Source organism: Arachis duranensis, chromosome 10 (assembly GCF_000817695.3).
Source record: "Arachis duranensis cultivar V14167 chromosome 10, aradu.V14167.gnm2.J7QH, whole genome shotgun sequence".
NCBI classification, from domain to species: Eukaryota; Viridiplantae; Streptophyta; class Magnoliopsida; order Fabales; family Fabaceae; genus Arachis; species Arachis duranensis.
The window spans coordinates 6398014-6411377 of record NC_029781.3 but is presented as its reverse complement, the minus strand read 5'-3'; the positions used below and the strand labels follow the sequence as shown (position 1 = coordinate 6411377).

General features: G+C 35.0%; 3 protein-coding genes across 3 annotated transcripts; 2 read left to right on the top strand and 1 right to left on the bottom strand.

Annotated features, from left to right (window-relative positions):
• Window positions 1-881: 881 nt before the first annotated feature.
• On the top strand, window positions 882-3514 carry LOC107468822 (uncharacterized; the record flags this gene model as incomplete). Its single annotated transcript, XM_016088194.3, is given in 4 exon segments — window positions 882-1800; window positions 1916-2011; window positions 2423-2559; window positions 3066-3514. Coding segments are annotated over 4 exon segments (1339 nt in total), but the record flags the coding sequence as incomplete, so codon positions are not given.
• A 3354-nt stretch (window positions 3515-6868) lies between these two features.
• Window positions 6869-9357, top strand: LOC107468836 (partner of Y14 and mago). Its single transcript, XM_016088210.3, has 4 exons — window positions 6869-7192; window positions 7438-7557; window positions 7778-8017; window positions 9067-9357. Exons 1-4 carry the CDS (start codon window positions 6998-7000, stop codon window positions 9238-9240), a joined length of 729 nt encoding a protein of 242 aa, XP_015943696.1. The 5' UTR covers window positions 6869-6997; the 3' UTR covers window positions 9241-9357.
• Window positions 9358-9975: 618 nt separating this feature from the next.
• LOC107468768 (kinetochore protein NDC80 homolog) lies at window positions 9976-13358 on the bottom strand. The gene is made up of 6 exons (XM_052255532.1): window positions 12544-13358; window positions 12102-12463; window positions 11696-11942; window positions 10862-11008; window positions 10442-10679; window positions 9976-10037 (listed from the first exon to the last, which is right to left on the bottom strand). The coding sequence occupies exons 1-6, from the start codon at window positions 13303-13305 to the stop codon at window positions 9976-9978; spliced, it is 1818 nt and encodes a 605-aa protein (XP_052111492.1). The 5' UTR covers window positions 13306-13358.
• Window positions 13359-13364: the final 6 nt, after the last annotated feature.

Here is a 13364-nt window from a genome sequence, read left to right as displayed (position 1 = left end):
AGGTACTCTCTCTCTCTCTCTCTCTCTCTCTCTCTCTCTCTCTCTCTCTCTCAATGCTCGTGATTTGTGTTGGACTAATCAGTGTTAGTTAGTTGATTGCATTCTCGAGCTGAGAGTAATACTGGATTGTAAATCTGCTGTAACTAACTTTTTAACCAGCTGACTGAGCGTTAACTTTAATTGATACAAGTAGTTACCGAAGAGCGAGTTCATAGCTTAGATTAAGTGTTTGGTTCGTGGCATGGTTTTGATGTTGCTTGATCTTAATTTTGATTTGTACGGTAGGGGAAGAAAACGGAAAATCGAGTGTTGCTTATGTCCGATTTTGGTGGATTCGTGAATTTCTATGGAATTAGGTACTAATCAACTATTTAAAGCATAGGAGAAAACAAATTGAGTGTTAACTCTAACATCACCATGGCAGTTGATCACGGTGTTCTGTTTAAGTTGCACATATTGACGGGCCATCAGTTAGAGCTGAATTTCGCCATAAAGCAAATTAGTGTTACTCAATGTTGTTTCCTTTGGCTTCATTTAATCTCTTGAAATCGTAGACACATTGCATATTTATGATTGGTGCTGCCCAGATAAGACATGAGCTGGTACTTAGGTTAATGTTTTTGGATGAATCTCTCACCTGTTAGTTGTTCATTTGCTCAAATCTTGTTGGAGTCTTTCTTAACCAAGGGATGAATGGAATGTGAAAGATATACGTTGTTCTGGAAAGCAAAATGAAAGCATGAAAAATAACATGTTTTTCTTCAGTTTTATTAGATACTACTTTTGGATTTGATCATTTATATGTCTACCTTCATCTTTGAATCATGTGCCTAGCATAAGCAAGAACCAAGAACACTGACTTTGTTTCTTTTGGGAGGTAGATTTGAGAATATCACCTTTTGGAGAACCAGAACTGCTGCCAAGCGTGGTACTGGGCCAGTGCACGTTATAATTTTTGAGGCTGCTGATCGAGATAACATAGGTGGTTCTGCTTATGGTGGACAACGGGCAATCTGTTGCACTGCTGATTTAGCTAAAATAGAAGGTTGTAAGCAAGGAGAGATTCTTAGAAGACCTTCTGCAACAGACATCAATTGGCCTGTCATTTTAGATGTACGTTTCAAGGGAAAATCCAAAACTGCAAATCTAGACTCTAAGGGGGTTACCATTAGAAAGACTGGAATGTATAATTTAATTTTTGTAGCTTGTGACCCCAATCTCAAGGATATGTTTATGAGTGGAAAGACGATCTGGAAAAACCCTGATGGGTACTTGCCTGGTAGGATGGCCCCATTAAAGAAGTTCTATGTATTTATGACACTTGCTTATGTCTGCCTAAGCATCATTTGGTTCCTTCAGTATTGGAGATTTTGGAATGATGTACTGCAACTTCAGCACTGTATCACAGCTGTCATTGCTCTTGGGTTGTTTGAGATGTTTCTCTGGTATTTGGAGTATGTCAACTTCAACAATACTGGAATGAGGCCTGTCGGGATCACAACATTGGTTGTCACTGTTGGGGCTATAAGAAAAGCAATTTCACGACTTCTTATTCTCTGTGTTTCAATGGGTTATGGTGTTGTGCGACCCACTCTTGGGGGTCTTACCTCAAAGGTTCTTTTACTTGGATTTACTTACTTTCTGGCATCAGAATTGCTGAATATTACTGAATATGTGGGGACCATAAATGATGTATCTGGAAGGGCAAGGCTACTTCTAGTTCTTCCTGATGCTTTCTTGGATGCATTTTTGATATTGTGGATCTTTACATCACTTTCAAGAACATTGGAACAGTTACAGGTATCATAGCCTCAAGTGCCTGTTATTGTAGCATTGCACTAAATTTCTGTGTTTCGACATTCCCACTTTGTTTAGCATTAAAAAACTGATATTTTTCTCCTATTTGCTTTTTCAGGCTAAACGGAGTTCTGTTAAGCTAAATATTTATAGAAAGTTCTCAAATGCTTTGGCAGTAACGGTGATCTCCTCAGTAGTTTGGATAGGATATGAGGTAAGGCAATGTAACATGAAAGTTAGTTTCCAATAACTGAAATGGCCTTTTGTGTATGTATGTGTGTGTGTTTCTTTTGTTTCTAGGCTTAGGATTTGCATAATAGGTTCGAATGTTGCATATAATTTCCTTCCCACTGATTAGGAAATTGTCCAAAATGGTGGTAGTTTTGTCATTTTTCAAAGTGGTGAAGTAACCTGTACTACATCCGCCTTGCATTGCATCCTACATCAGCCAGTGAGCCAGGCACAATTTTCTTCTGGTTTTGATTGTGTTTGGCTTCCCATTTGTTGATATACTTTCCATTTGCTGTTACAGCAAGTTCCTAATGGTAATTTATTGTCATGTAATATCCATCTTCCAATTTGTTATGTGTTGGAATCACCCATGTTGTTACACTTGCTTCTACAGGTATACTTCAAAGCCACAGATCCTTTCAATGAGCGCTGGCAGAGTGCTTGGATCATCACTGCTTTCTGGGACATTCTGGCATTTGGATTACTGTGTGTTATATGCTACCTCTGGGCCCCATCCCAAAGCTCTCAAAGGTGAGTTGTAACTTTAACATGTTAACATAACTTTCCTCGGTCTCTCCGAACAATTTTCCTTGTTTGTATCTCTATGTTGAATGAATGCTTAAATTAATCCCATCAGAAGTTGGCTGTTGTTTTAAGATTTACATCATCTCTGATGTGATTGCCTTGCCTAAGAGAAAACCTTTATTGTAATGCAAACTGTATCCCGGGAGCATTCTCCTTTAGATTATTTTCAGGTTATTCTTTGGGTTTTATGGGTTTTTCAATTATGACATTGCAAGTAAGATCTCAATTTAATTTAGTTTTATTATGTAACAGCATAATTTTCAAATGAATGTACTCTCTTATTAGAACTATTTATTGTCTTCCTTTTACTTTATTTAATGCCCGAGTAATTTTCCTGTAATTTTGTTTAGCTAATCTGTCCGAGTGTGTGAAAATAAGCATCACATCATGGAGTGGCTTTAGAGAGTAGACTCGATGATTGTGTTTGATTTCCCTCTGCCTACTATTGATAGGTACGCATATTCAGAGGAAGTGGGAGAAGAATCAGATGATGAAGAAGCTCAGTCTTTAACAAAGGGAAAGCATGAAGGTCAAGGTGGTGAACTAAGTATGGTCAAGCAAGAAAAGAATGTCGGAAGGGATGCACACTTGGATGTAGATAACGAGTCAGAGGAGGAGGAGGAGGACAAACGGGAATAAGCTCTTAACAGGTCTCTTTTAGCACACTTGTCCTGCTTTCTCATTTGGATTTTTCGTCTTACACTTGTGCCACAACCCGTCAGAAAGAGGCGTTGTAAAATTTTGTTCATTTGTACCGGTATACAACAGATTCATTTGTTTAGAGGAATACTAGTCTTTTGTTATCTTTTTCTATTTTGGGGTCATGTATGTAATTAATGTGTAACATGCATTTGCAAATGCTGATGATCAAAATTCATTGTGTTCTTTATTCCCCCCACAATTTTTGGACGCGGAATCTCCTTGATTTTTGGATTTAGTCTCTAAAGTGTTTAGTTTGGGAGACTAAGACAGAAGAATGAGATTTAGTATTGTGTTTAGTATTGAAACTAAAATTCTAGGACACAAAATTTTAGTACTTTCAAGACCTCCATAAAATGAGAAAACAAAAAACTGAAATTTGTTGAGACGGTGGGTTAGAACTTTAACATTTTTTTAATAATAAAATATATTTTAGTAAGTATATTTATTTCATCATTATATTTATCTTGAACCAAGTAAGATTCTAAGATATAATTTAGTTATGCGTGTTATATACTTTACATTAAACATAATATAAAGACATAATTTAGTCTCAATTTTTAAGTTTTTGTCTCTTAATTTCTATCTTCTAGTGTTAGTCTTTTTTCCAAACACAGTCTAAAGAGTCATAAACAATTAAATTAAGTTCTTTTTAAAAAAAGATTTAAAATATAAGAACTTATATTAAGAGCCCGATTGGAAAATAATTATGAAAAGTTGCCGTACGGCGTGTTTAATTCATAGCTTTTTGAAAAGAGTCCCACTAAGGAGCCAATGAATATTCGTACAATGTGTACAATAGGTAATAGGCTGTTTATTTGGCTCAATATGAGTTAAACATGAAAATTATCCACAAAATAATAAATTTAAAAACTCTTATTCAGTTATTTCACATCAAATTTCAAATTCTTTAATTTCAAATTTCAAATTTTTAAAAAATTCAGTTAGTTATTTAAAAAAAATAACCATATGAAATCTTCTAATACTCTTTTCTTTTTCAAGCGGCCGCCACCCCACTTTCATCAATAATCATTCCATTTCACTGTTGTTACTTGGCTTGCCACACGCCACTCACTCTTAATAAAAATAACCATCCACTTAAGGATAAAAATAATCATCCACATACCTAATGAATTGAACATCTAACATATTTTAATTATATATAACTAAACTCAATCCAATCAAAATAATCATCTACATAAAAATAAAATAACTATCTGTATACCTACTAAAATGATTATCCTAAATTGACCATTAAAATAGAGGAAGAAATGAATAAACAGAAGAGCTATTATTATGGTGAAACATAATTTTGAAGGACTAATCATACAAAAATCGCACTATTGTAAAGTATAGGGCTCAAATCATGAAAGAAGCTAACTATGCTTGGATCCGAAAATGAAGAAGAGCATGTTAGTATCATCGGTGAGAAGATGCTTGAAAGAATGGGAGAAAGCGAAGCCGGTTCGGAAGGAGGCACGAAAATAGCGACAGCAATGTGTATTGGAGATGAGGACGGTGTCGGTGGGAGGATGCGGCGGCCTCGGTATGGCCGGCGAGAAATTCAGTGACGCGAGGTGAGAACCGAAGATGACGGTAAGTTTTGGACGTGTATTGGAGGTTAGGGTAAGATTAGAAATAACCGTACACAGTGTTAATGGATTTAAATACTAATCTTAATTTTCAAATTTTAAAATTTGAAATTAAATAATTAATTAATGATCTAATTTTTAATTTTAATTTTACTTTTTTTTAATTTATTGTACATATTGTACACAATTAATATTGGTTCCAATACTTTCTATTTTAAAAAAGTAGAAATATATGACTTCTCCTCGATAAGTCATTCTATTATTTCCGTAAAATAAAATGACCTCAAAACAAACAAAAATCTACTTTCATTCTAAAAAAATACTGGAAATACTAGCCTCCCACCACCATTTTCACCCAATGTTCCATCTGCTAGAAGTATTGGCCTTCCGCCATGATTTTCACATAATGAGGAAAATATTGACCCTCCGCTATTTTAAAACAATGTTGCATCTGAACCATCCATTGCATATATTTCTTTCAGTTTTTATTTTATCATTTTATCACTCTATTTTTATTATTAAATTTGTATTTAACATTGTATGTGGTATAAAATCTCAGTTTTAATTTTATTTTTTTCATGTGATTTTATTTTTATATAGCTGTTATTATTTTTATAGTTAGTTATAGCAAGTTCTTGACCCCGAGGAGGGAATTCTAATAGAAGTAAAAAAAAAAGAGCAACAAAATATTTATTGACACACATTTTATATTTATTTTTTATTTTTATCTATCATATCATACACAATAAAATAGCAAACACTAACTATACAGTAATTTCTTTGGCATTGTCATCAAAATTATTGTGAATTAAAATTTTATTACTGTCAAGAACACCGTTATGAGTGAAGATGAAGTAGAAGAACAGTTTCTACCTAAAAAATGAAACTAATAAGGGAGCAAATAAAGAATTAATTACCTAAATAATTGTAATATTAGTGATTAGGTTATAGAAAATCAACATTCAATATTGAAAAGTATTTGTTATCATCATTGTTTTAATATCTATTTTTTGTAAAAAGAAAATTATATTTTTTAAGTTTTTTATCCAAACGCTACAACTTTAAAATAAGTATTTTTATAACTAAAAATTCAAACACAAAATAACTTATTTATAAGTTCCTATTAATAAAAGTCCTGATACTTTAAACTTTTTTCAAAAGAGTTTATTTAAGTTATTTGCCCAAACTGAAGTAGTTATAAATAAGTTATTTTGTATTTGATTTTAGTTAAAAAATTACATATTTTAAAAAAAGAATGATAAAAAATTTATTATTAAAAAGTTATTTTTTATTTTTTATAAGTATTTTAAAATTTTTTTAAAAATTATACCAAATATTAATATTGTAATTTTTTATTAGTTAAAAATAAAAAAATATTTATGAATCTATCTAAACTATCATTCTATCTTAATTGTCAATTTTAAAATTTGGTATAGATTGAAATTTTCTGCGGACAAATAATAATTTCGTTAAGTCATCATAACAAAAATTAACAATGAAATTGGAGAAAAGAAATACTACATGCATATTTTAGTCATCAAATAAATATGCATTTTTAAATATATATATATATATATTATTTGGATATATTTTAATATATATTTTATGTTTTAAATAGTTGACTTTTATATGCATTACACATACATTATAATTGAATTTAATATTGAATTGTTTGGCTAATTGCATTTAAGTCAAACAGAATATTAAAATTGTTATTTATTTTGTTGTAATCTTTTTTAAGAAAAATAACACGAGTCAATATTTCTAATAAATAAAATTGAAATGATCATACTTACTTACAGATTATTAACAAGATTCAATAAATTCTGAATTCTATTGAGAAAGTAATAATAACTAAATTATTTCAATTAAGATATTTGAAAGTTACATTATCAAAGAACATAAAAACTTGAGATATAAAGAAGATAAAGACGAAATCCTAACAAATGTTGTTGGAAACTTGAGATATAAAAGGAACGAAAAATAGAAAGCTCGAAGTAAAGGAGTTGTTTTGGTTCTCATTCTCGTTGTCTGAAAGCCAAACCCCGAAGTGCCACTCCAACTTATGACTCGGACTCTAAACTCAGTGAGTGATGTCAACGAGTCGCCGAAGCGAAGATCAACAACACAAGGAGCAAGTTGCAGAGATCAGCAAAACCCTAAAAGAAGGAGAGAGGATTCTCGCCCCTACTCGGCGACCCGATGGAACCCTCCGAAAAGCCATTCGCATCAGAGCTGGCTATACCCCTCAAGAAGAAGTCGCCATTTATCAACCCAAAGCTGCTCTGGTACCCTAATCGTTCTCTCTTTCCAAAGCTCGATTCTTTGTCCCCTTTTACGAAACCCCATTGTTCCGTTTCTATGATAATTCGACTTATTTGCAACATTTTTTTTATCGCCCTTAGAATTCGAGGCAATTTGACTTGATAAAGATTGGATCTTTACCAGCACGCTTCACTAGAAGCACGTTTTTGTTCTGTTAACGATGGGCAACGTTTAATTTTCTGGTTTTTGGATAATGTTGATGATGTAGTTGAAGAAAGAGATGGCATCTCACAGTGGACCTCCGGGTTATGATCCTGCATTGGATAATTCAAAACCAAAGACGAAATCGGTAAAGAGGAACGAAAGGAAGAAGGAAAAGCGACTTCAGGTATGTCACATTGTGTCTCACTCTCTCTCACTGCTATTTCTTTTGGTGTTTATAGTAGAATACATTGGAACAAGTTAGGTGCAGCATCTCAAAGTTTATTGTGCAATGTACAAAGATTCTTTCTTTCAGGCTTTGAACTTTGAAGTCAAACGAATTACTAAGTTCTTACCAAAACAACTAGTAATAAAGTCTCTCTTGCTTTCTTGTGTGATTCCTCTAGGCTGCCCTTGAAAAGGAAAAGAATTTAGAATTAAATGTAACTGAAGATAGTACGAAGCTAGAAGCAGTCAAGAATGATCTTGGATCAGAATCTGTTCAGTCTCTAACATCTCAGATTAATGAACTAGCTGTTTCTGGAAGTTCTTCCGTTGCTTCTCCTGTCACGGACTCTACAGAAGGTTTAGACTCATCTGGCTGCAGCCAAGATATTGATAAAAAAATTCGAGCACTGAAAAAGAAGGTACGCCGGCTATGCTTCATGATTTTCTGCATTACTGGAGATTTTGACAGATAACTTTCTCCAACAATATCCAATAAAAGCTTCTACCTGAATCAATTGTTTTTGAGCTAACAACGGTAGTGTGTTGAAATTGCTTATATTAAAAGCCATTTGTGCTGCATGCATGTATCTTGAATGATATTCTTTGTCTGGTATCCATAGGACTTATTTATGATTTGAAGTAAGAAGTTATAAGTTTATGGCAGATAGTATGCCCGGTGATCTAACTTATATTCTTCAGTCTCATGGTATTTTTAAATGAAGAAATATTGAAGATTAGCAGTTTTTTCTTAGTGGCAATTATGGATATCATATTTGGTCATAGCTTAGGCAATCTTTTGAGTTTCCATTTGCCAGTTTAAAGTCAAATACTCCTCGCTTTCAATTTTGGTTTAGTGACATGGTATTCTGCTAATTAATTTTCTACTATCTATCATCTATCATTTATAATTGGGGACTACACATGGCAATGACAGAACTAGTGTATTACATCAAACAATTAAGTTCATGTCTTCTGTTTGTAAATTTGTAGAATGTTAGGTGGCTATAGCCCATATATATAGTGGTCTTCAAAGAAAATCACGGGATGCTTGTGCACCGGGATTTTTTTTTTTTTAAACATATATGAATTCCAATCTCTTTCAATTTTGTGTTGATCATATTGATTTTGTTCTAACTTCATGGCTTCATTCAAATATTTGATTATCAAAGAATCATTGAGAAAGCATGGATTCTGTGTTCCTTTGTTGTATATCTGTAGGTTGTGTTTGTTTATGCTGGTTACTTTTGAAACATTGTTAGAGGCTATCCAATGAGATTTTTAGGCTGAAAAAAGATACAAATACTGTGGGAAAATTAAATTGAAAATTAGAATGATTACATAGTTACATGTCTCCTAGTTTCTTCATCTTCTGATAAGCGATCAGAGTGACTAATCGGCATTGAGCAAAAATGCCACTCAATTGGTAATGCTTTTCACTTTCTCCTAACATTTTGATTGTTGGATGCAGATACGACAGACAGAAAGCCTCCAGCAGAAAGCTGCAGAGCAAGATATGAAGCCTGAGCAGTTAGAGAAGCTAGCAAAACTGGAAGATTGGCGTAATGAGCTAAGACTTTTGGAGGAAAGGGTGAAACGACAGCAGCAGCATGACCAAAGTCTTATAACTACTAAATTAAATTAGCAAGAATCTTTAGTTCAGATTTATGATTTCTTGATACACATTAACTTATCAAGGATTTTCTAGTGTATTTTGCTTCAATGTTTTGGTACATATGCAGATATGCTTACTTGTGTTGTACTTTGTGATTACTTGAAATTTTTTAGCACTGATTCCTTGCAACGGGTTTATTCACCAAAAGTTTGTTTTAGTCGTTTACCTATAATGGAGATTAGGAAAACTTGTTCTTAGCTAATCAAATCTTGTAATCTTGAACCTTTTAAAGTGAAAATAATATCATTTTGGTCTCCAATGTTGTAGGTGAAAATCATTTTCTGAAGATTTTTTTTTTCAAAATCATCCCAAATGTTTTATATATTTGCATTTTCATTCTTTTATCAATATATTTGCATTTTCATTATTTTATCAATTAACAGAACTGCTAAAAATAGTTTTTTCTCCCAAGAAACATCACTAAAATCCCCTAAAGTTTGAAGAAGGAAAAAAATTGGGAATGTACATAAAAAAAGGACTAATGTGGTTAATTAACCGATTAACCACATTTTAGTTAACCAATTTAATAAAACAACTTTAAAAATCATATTCATATTTTTCAAAACCCGAGTCTTCACTCTTTGGCGCTTCTCCAGTTCTCCTATGTATGTCGACAATTCTTCTCCTTTGCCTCTCGCCAAAGCATGCAGGTGATTCATCTCATGCCGGTGATTCATCTCTGTCTCTTCGAGTTTTCACTTTGATTCACGACTTTGTCTCTTTGTCTCGCCCTCCCATTTTTGTGGCCGGAATATCTAATTTCTGTGCTATATACAAATATTTATGTGCTATGTATAAAATTTTTTATACTATATCAATAAATTTGTATTATATATAAATTTTTTTGTATTATATCAATACATTTTTGTGCTTTTCCATAAAATACCTATATGTTGAAGCACGGAAAAAAAAGTAATGATATATCCACACAATTTTTTGTTGAATTTTTGTTAACTTAATTAAATTTAATTAAAAAAACACTAGTTTATGGTCCAAAAATAATTGAAATCTGTCTAAAACATATTTTAAATATACCATATGATAGATGGCCAAGAGAAAAAGCATAATTATATATTGCTATCTCATCTGTGACGTGACATTTTCATTAAAAAAAACAAGTGAAGCATTTGTAGGAGTGTGCAAGTGCAAAAATAAAAATATATACACCTACTCTCAGGCTGGCGATTTGTATTCAAAATATTGGTGAATTGGGATGGAAATGAACCCCGGTATGCCTCAGAGACAGCAGTTGCAGTTTCTGATAGTTCCCTATTCATCTCTGAAATTTTAGACCCCACGTATTCTTTATACTTTGAGACTGAATCAACCAACTTCAGGAGCTCACGAGCACGCATTTGTATTTCTTCTTCACTTTGCTTAATTGCTTCCTGCAAATTCAATTGGGCAGCCTGAAAAAGAAACCAGGACCGATGCAATCATGTTACACAAGAACTACACCAGAAACATAGCTTATCTCTCAAGATTGATTGAGTCCTAAACAGTAAACACAATGAAGAGAATGACGCCAGAGACATGTTCAAGTCTTCACAAATTCAGTTACTTACTGAAGAATTAACAACCATGGAATTACCTTCAGAACCTCAGCTGCCTCTCTTTCCATAATGTCCAGGTCATGACCTGCTACGTGGACATCCTCCAACATTCGCTTTGCTTCAGCTGAACATCTATTTACATAATCTTGTGTTTCATTCTTTATCGTGTTTAGTTCAGCTTCCATCTGGTGGATAATGTAACACACAGCAGAAGAACAAAAGTGAGGCAACAGTTTTCACAGGGTAGATGATTTCTACTTTCAATACGCATCTAAATGATTCTGACAAAGTGCGAAAAGATTGCCAGAAAATATAGAGAAACTAAATCAACAGTAGATGCAAAGCATAAACTTAGTTTGTGTGTAATACAGTAGAGTAAATATGGCAGCTAAAAGATGGGGGAAAAAAAATTATTTTGAACAGCTGTATCATCATCTGCAATTACTGCAGACATGATTGTAATGCAAGTACAATTGATGATTCTAAATTCCCAAGAACAGAAAAACAACAAAACCATAAAGACGACTCAAGTATGACAAGTCATTGCGTTGGAAACATAGGTAAAATGTATAAGCTACAGTAAAGACCCTGGTCCAACTCCTACATTCCAAAAGCAGTGCAGCATGCTGCCACCATCACTTAAATTAAATTTACACCTATTCATTATTGCATTTTGTTAATAGCAAAACTTTCCAGTAGAAGAACATCAAGTTCACAATTATCTTTGGCTAATCTACACAGATGAAAATCAAAATCTCCCCCTAGAAGGTTGCAACTTAAAGTGACACAGCATAGTACACACTGGTTATCTGTGACAGGATATAAGTATAGAATCAACATTAATAAAGTTCTGAGCATGATCATGCACTTACTTTATCAATCTGTGACTGCAATGTTGCAACATTATTTCTTTTTCCCTCAAGCCTAGCAGCATTTTCATTGGACATTTGTTGATAGGAAATTAACTCTTCCAATCTCGCCATAGAAGTCTTCTTAATGTCTTCAGTGTATGAGTTAAGTGCAGGCTTCAGACTCAATTTATGGTCAAAACCCATAATCTCAGCAGGCGTAGTTCCCTTGGCATTCAACTGATACTGAATATCATCACCTATCTTCAACCTAGAAACACCAGCAAGGAGGTTTAGATGTCCAGACTTGACTGTAAAGACAGACAACAAACACAACATCTATCTAATAGAAATAAGATCAATAGAATTTGCTTCATTTTAACAGAACAGTCAATAATCTATAGATATTATTAATGGAGCACAATTCAACCTCCTCAGCTCTTGGTTGCAATCCAAAGCAAGCACCTCAAGCTCCTTGAACTTGTGAGAAAGATTATTCTCGATTTCCCAGAACTTGTCCTCCCAAACATTCCTGGCAAGCTCGCCCTCCTGGATCTCCCTCTCCAAAGCCTGCAACTCCCTCTTCATCCTCTCCACATCCCTCGCATTCACAGGCTGTGCCTCCACCGTCCTCCTGAGTTCCTTGTTCTCCTCGCAAACCCTAAGGTTCTCTCGCTCCTTCGCCTCCAGAACCTTCTCCTTCTCTGCCAGCACCTTCTCCATCTCCTCAATCTTCCTCCCAACATCCTCAATCAGAAGATTAAACTTCTTCACATCGTCCTCTAGCATGCCCTTGTAATCAAAACAAACAACAATTGAGCAGTCAAACCAAACTGAATTCAAAATAGAAGAATTCTAAGTCATCTAACTACCTTAGTCTTCTCCAGCTCCTCCTTCTTTACGGGATGCAACCTCAGCCTCTCCAAGTCATCCCTCAAACTCTTGAGCTCATTGTTGGCATCCTCGAGCTTCTCCTGGGCCAGGGCCTTCTGATGGTTGAGCTTGTCCATGATGTCGAGTTCGAGTTCTTCAACCACATCATCACGGCCCTTAATGTAGTTAAGATAGGAATTGAGGGTGTACTGGTGGACAAGGTTGACCTGGAGGAGGGAAGAGACGGTATTGGAGGTGGATTGGGAGAGGTGAGAGCTGAAGGAGGCGATCTGAACGAGCCAGTGAATGAGTGCGAGCAAGTAAGGCCACTGGTGAGGGGCAGCGGGGGATTTGAGGATGGACTTGTTGAGCTTGAACGGGTAATTCAGGCGCTTCAGGAGACGGGGAAGATCCTCTTCGAGTTTCGACACAGGGTACTCGATCTCTCTCAGAAGGAACTTTAGGGTTTCGAGGATGTCCTTCGCGGAAGGTGTGGTGCCGCCGGATTTGAAGCTGATGGGAAAGTTCCGCGACAAGAGGAACGAGTTGATGGCGGAAATCACCGTTTGCTGAAAGTGGCGCTCCTTGTAGTCCTCGAACCTCGTGCGCCCCGCGCCGCCTCCGGCGGAAGAAGGGCGGCTACTTGCGAAACTGGCGTCGGAGTCGCGGGGGAACTGATTGCGCTGATGGAAATCCAGCGGAGTTGGCGGCGGAATGAATGAGTCGTTGGGTTGTCGGCGGGATCCGGCGCCGGGTCTCATATCTGCTGTTAACTGTTAACGATGGTTGGAATCAGAGAACACTGAAATCCGTGTGAGAG